This window comes from Cannabis sativa, chromosome 2 (assembly GCF_029168945.1).
Source record: "Cannabis sativa cultivar Pink pepper isolate KNU-18-1 chromosome 2, ASM2916894v1, whole genome shotgun sequence".
Taxonomy (NCBI): Eukaryota; Viridiplantae; Streptophyta; class Magnoliopsida; order Rosales; family Cannabaceae; genus Cannabis; species Cannabis sativa.
This window is the reverse complement of record NC_083602.1, coordinates 28,041,420-28,047,582: the sequence shown is the minus strand read 5'-3', so window position 1 is coordinate 28,047,582 and position 6,163 is coordinate 28,041,420. Positions and strand designations below refer to the sequence as shown.

Here is a 6,163-nt window from a genome sequence, read left to right as displayed (position 1 = left end):
TATATTGCATGCCACCATGCAATTTGAGTATGGCCCTACTTGTTATAAAATTAAGAGAAATGGGTACCCACACTACCAATTATGTTAGGCTCATCATCATCAACAATGTTTTGGTGGCTGATATCATTTTTCTCCATTGATATAAAAAAAAAATATCACTGTTTTTATGTAATTTTTTTTTAAAAAAAATTGGCTCAAATTTTTGAGTCCTCAAGAAGTGGATAATAAGTCACTCTACTACTTAATTTACTGACAAACCCACATGGTGGTTGCCTTTGGTATTGACATATGGAATCCACAGGTAAAGGTTATCAGTGGTGTCTAACATCTTGTTATGTTTTAATATTATTATTAGTCCAATTAAATATCGGGTCTTATATAACTTATTGCAATAATTTTTAAAAAGTATTCCTAGCCAATTTCAAAACATCACTTCTCCTATACACTACTGGTGCTCAATAACAATACTCGTTTACTTACTATTAATTAGTAAATTATGGCTACAATTAAGCCACTTGGAGAAACTTTACTACTGTATATGATGTAAGTGAGATAAATATAAAGAGGGATAAACATGCAGTGGTTGAAAAACAGAGACTAGGCCAGCTGTTATGTTTGAGTTGATTCCCTTCTTTTCTTATAGACAAAAATAAATATAGTGTTGAGTAATTAATTCAGTTGATCAATAATCTGTCCTTTTGTTTTAAGAAAGGATACTAAGTGAATGACATGTATCAAACTTTGCTGTTTCGTGTACTGTTTACATATTAGAGATTGAACAGGTGACAAATGATAAGAAACATGGTAAGTGAGAGTGATTTTAATCAAATAAATAGATTACTTCAAAAAAAAAAGACTATTTCACAAACTCTTTTGGTATTTCATGTGGGCCTAACTTGGAAATCTTGACAACAACAAGTATGTATGTATGTATGTAACTAAGCCGAAAAGAGGGTTCCTTCCTTCTATTTCAATCTTCTAAGTTATAAGGAATGGTATATATCAAAGGATATGCTTATGTGTGTACTCTTCTACGCGTATAAAGATTGACAAGTACTTTAAAATGTGAACATTAAAGAGATTCTCTCATTAACTACAGGGTTCATTCAATCAATTAGCAAATGTCCGTACTAAAGTGATGAATTTTAGTTAAAATCCATCTCCATAAATCATACAACAGCAATTATAATCTAAACTCATAAAGAACAACTCTTACAATAAGTCCAAAATAACAACGTTTTATTTTAATAAAAATTTGAATCAAATTATCTGAAGGTTTTTTGGTGTACAAATTATTACTCTTGCAATCATAATTGAATTAGATTAGATCAATTAATTTTGATTTTGCAGGAATGAATTGGATGAAACAATTTTTTTACACCCTGTTTATTTTCTTTTCTTTTCACATGTGGCACTTCTCATATCATATAAGAGCATACTCAACTTTTGTACATGAATACAAATACAAGATTGCAAAAAGATGTAGATTCTTAAACTAAGCACATCCATTCAATATATCAGGATAGATCATTTACAAAACTAGACTATTATCTCAAAAAGATAAAAAAAAAAAAGTTGCAACATTATAATAGCAGCAACCGTACTACAGTGGTACACTTTTGCTTTCTCACTTCCTGATCTTTTTCTAATATCCCAAAAACAAAAAGAAGAGGCGGGGAAAGACCAGATTCTCACTCTACATACATACAAACAGTATATCTACAGTCTCAGATTTTCTCAAGTTAAACAACGGAAAGAAAGAAACCAAAAAAAAAAAAAAAACCCTTTGGAAAGAGCCTCATGTGTAACTTCTCATCGAACTCTGATTCTGGTCTTGAGTAGAAAATTTGGTGTGTTTTTTTTCATGGAACCATCCATGATGATCTTCCCTGTGGTTTTGGGTAAGAAAGAAAAGTGGGAATCTTTTTATTGGGTAGTCATGATACTAAGGCTTACTATAGCCTGGCATGGCTTAGCACGGCATCTATGTACACTGGCTTTTCTCTTGGATGAGTTTGGAAGTCAAAAACTACAAACCCTTTTCTTTTTTCTTCCTATTCACTCCATTGAATTTGTCTCTCCTCCACTTAGAATCCATGGGTGTCCTGCATTATGCAATGAACAAAACAGAGATCAGTCACAGAAAACCAACATAAAAATTGCATGCAAAGGTTCAAAGAGTAATTTCAGAACAATCTATATAGTGAGGTTGACACCCATATTTAGATTCAAGAAAATATCGACCTTAGACAAGAAATTAAAACCAAAAATGCAAAAAAGAAGGAAACTTACTCAGTGCCTGTTCAGCAGTTAATCTTCTGGAAGAATCCTTACAGATCATCTTTCTCAACAGATCCTTAGCCGATGGAGAAACCGACCGGAAAATCCTCGTCGGAAACCTCAAGTTTCCCCTCAAAACAGACTGGAAAATATCGGTGGCGGACTCGCCGTAAAACGGCGGAATCCCAGCCAACATTATGTACAAAATAACGCCGGCACTCCACACATCGGCTTTCTCGTTGTACTCTCTGCCCAAAAGAACCTCCGGCGCCACATAATACGGCGTACCCACCACCCCTTCGACCAAGCCATCCTCGTTAAGCCACTCAGCAGAGCCGAAATCGGCGAGCTTGAGGTTCCCTCTCGAGTCGAACAGAACGTTCTCCGGCTTAAGGTCTCTGTGAACAACGCCGAGGCGGTGACAATGAGCCAAAGCTTCGAGAAGCTGTTTGATTAAAGAAGCAGATTCAGATTCGGAAAGAGTCCGGCCGACGATGCGGTCGTAGAGAGTAGCGGATTCACAGAGCTCTAAAACGACAGTGAGAAAATCTTCGTTTTCAAAGACATCAAAGATTTGGAGAATGTTGGGATGAGAAGCCAAAAGGGTCATGATCTTTGGCTCCTTTTCGAGACAAGCTCTGTCAGTGTCATCGGTGAGAACCCTTTTGTCGATTATCTTACAGGCGACGAAGTCTTCCAAGACTGGGCTGAAGGCTCGGACGATGGTGCCGAAGCGTCCGCGGCCAATTTCTTCCAACAGTTGGTATGCGTTTTTAGGTGCTTCACACATTTGAAATAGGAGTTTTTTTTTTATTATTTTTAGGTTGTTTGAGTTGTGGTTTTTTGAGATGTTTAGGGGTTAATATAGAAGAAAAAGAAAGAAGAGTTTGTTTGTTTGGTATAATTTTTTAAAATAATAATAAATCAATAAATTAAAAACCAGAGTGGAATTTGATAAAAAGGAATATTCCGAAGAAAACCCGTTAAAGATTCTACACGTTTATATTTTATTTTTCCTTAAGAATGGAGTAAAACTAAAGTGATTTTGAACCGTTGGATGGGTTTTTCATCATATTCTCATCGTTTTTCTGTACGGTATCCAACTGCCAACTGGCAACTGTATTAACCATTTCAGGTTTCCTCTATCGCTTTCTTTCCTTTACTCGGTTTCATTTTGTAATTTTTTTTATTTATTTATCTTTGCTTACACAGCAACACTTCTACCTATTTATTTATTTATTGATTTTATGGGGTTTGATAGGAGATTCTGTTTTTTTTCGACAATAATAATTTCTGTTTTCCATTAAAATATTTATTTATCATTACTTTGCCGAGTTCACTATTTTCTATAATAATTAATAAATTAAACTTATGGACCAATATTGAATTGAACATATTTAATGGGTCTAAAAAAAAATAGTTGCTCAAGTGATACACTTTTAATTTCTAAAAATTTATATAATAGATAAAAAAAAAATACAAAAAATACTTTAGAATTTTTTTTATTTTTACGCTTTAATTTTTTTTATTTATAAAAATATTTTTTCATTAAAAATAATAGATAACTAAAATGTAAAATTACTTTAAATTTAAAAACTAAGTTAGTAAATATTTTTTTAAAAAAAAAATTAATAAAATAGCTAAATATAATGAATTAGTTAATAAAAATTATAAAAATATATTTACTTTGTATAAATTTTTTTTAAAAAATTATATAATAATTAAATTAAGTTATATAAATTTTTTAGTATTGTATATTGATATATTGTAACAAAAATGAATAAATATATTAGATTATAAATATATATATATCAGTATTTAATATATTGTATTACCGAAAATTAGTATACCGTAATAATAAAATTATATACCACAAAGAAATCATAACAATACTAAACCTATAATATTATTACACAAAAAATATATATCATGCTAACAAAATTATATATATTGCTATTAAAATATGTATACAATATGAAAAAAAATTATATATAATCATTATATATAATAAAATAGAAACTAAACATCATCTTAAATAAATGATATACTATACACAACAAAACATATATACCAATCATAAAAAATTTAACAAAATAATATGCATAACCCCCAATATTTTCATTTTGCTAGTAATTAACCCTTAAAACCTACATTTTGATGGCAAAACTCCCAAAACTCGTATTTTGTTATCATTTAGCTATTTCCATCTATTTTGGCAGTTAACTGCCACGTTGATTATTCATATGTACATAGAATATTGTCCAGATAGATATAATGTACACATATCAATATATTATTTTTTCAGTGTAGCGTAATTGTATTACAATCAATTAATAGCTTAATAGCTTAAAGGTCTTGGGTTCGAACCTATGACCTTTCCTTTTTTCCCATCCATCCCTCACCATTAAGCTAGCCTTAGTGGCTTCATATCAATATATTATTGGCACACATAAATAAGGTTAATTAGGATTTTTGCTCCCTGAAATTTGACATGTACTAACTCATGTTCTCTGAACTTTTAAGGTCATTAAAAATACCCCATGAACTATTGAGATTGTTGGATTTAAGGACTTTTGTCTAATTTCATTCAATTTTACTATTTGAGTGATTGTTTATGTACTAAATCATGCTCCCCAGACTTTGATATTTACCAAATCATGTCCCTCGAACTTTGACATGTACTAAATCATGTCCCCTAAACTTTCATCCATGTTAGACTTTTTTACTAAAATTAGAAAAAAGTCCTTAAATCTAACAATCTCAATAGCTTAGGGGGCATTTTTAACGACCTTAAAAATTCAGAGGGCATGATTTAGTACATGTCAAAGTTCAGACGCAAAAATCCTAATTAGCCCATAAATAAATACTTAAAAATAAAAATCATTTTTCTTTATTTTTCTTTCTTTTCTGGTTCTTTTCTTTTTAGGATCTCTGTCTCCTTTATATCTCTCTATCCCTATGTTTCTTAATTTCTTCATTTAAAAATAATAAATAAAAAAACACATTTTTCTTCTTTTTTTTTTCTTCTTCTTTTTTCTTCTTTCTTCTTGAAACCCTAAATGTAATAACCACCATTACACCACCATCACTGAAACCACCTCACCATTACACCACCAACATTGAAACCACCCCGACCACAACCACACCACCACCATCACAACCACTGCAACAACCACTACCACAAACCATATCTAAAAAATTAAAAAATAATTCTACACACCACACCTATCACAATATCAGATCTAAATCCTACAAAATCAAACAAAACCCAAAAGAAAAAAAAATATCAGTGATTTATATATATCTACGACCCATCGCAAGTTTCAGACCTGGAAGGTCTTCACGAGAGGAACTCACTTTTGAAACTCATTTAGCCTGCTAAAACTTGGCGTGGCCGAACTGAAGTCGAGAAGCTCCAGCAAGTTTCTAAACAGTGATGGACGAAGGGGATCTAAAGGCCTTGGGGTTTAAATAGTTAGCGAAGCTCGTAGTGGTCTCTATTTTGGTCGAGTGTCACTTGTTTAACGCCCAAATGTGACTTCCACTAGCGGTGGTTGTAGTATAGATCGGGCGGTCGATTCCACAGGGAGGTGATTATGGACAAAAGCGTTAGTAGAAAAATAAAAACAAAAGGTTAATAATAAGTGATAGTAGTAACAAATGATTTTGTGGTTTTTGTTTTGGTAATAAATATTAAAGGAAAGCAAATAAAGGTGTAATCAATAATAAAAGAGAGAAAGGCTTCAAGAATCATCCATATGCTTGTTTAGCTATTTTGTACCTTTGATTCACTAAGTTGACACAATGATGTAACATTAAAGTTCATTATATTTTGAGTATACAAGTTCTTATTTCTTATGTAGAACCTAGAAATGACATTATA

At 31.6% G+C, this 6,163-nt stretch overlaps 1 protein-coding gene across 1 annotated transcript; it reads right to left on the bottom strand.

Annotated features, from left to right (window-relative positions):
- Positions 1-1,483: 1,483 nt before the first annotated feature.
- Positions 1,484-3,284, bottom strand: LOC115719399 (phosphoenolpyruvate carboxylase kinase 1). The gene is made up of 2 exons (XM_030648434.2): positions 2,293-3,284; positions 1,484-2,105 (listed from the first exon to the last, which is right to left on the bottom strand). The coding sequence occupies exons 1-2, from the start codon at positions 3,068-3,070 to the stop codon at positions 2,059-2,061; spliced, it is 825 nt and encodes a 274-aa protein (XP_030504294.2). The 5' UTR covers positions 3,071-3,284; the 3' UTR covers positions 1,484-2,058.
- Between the last annotated feature and the right edge of the window lie 2,879 nt (positions 3,285-6,163).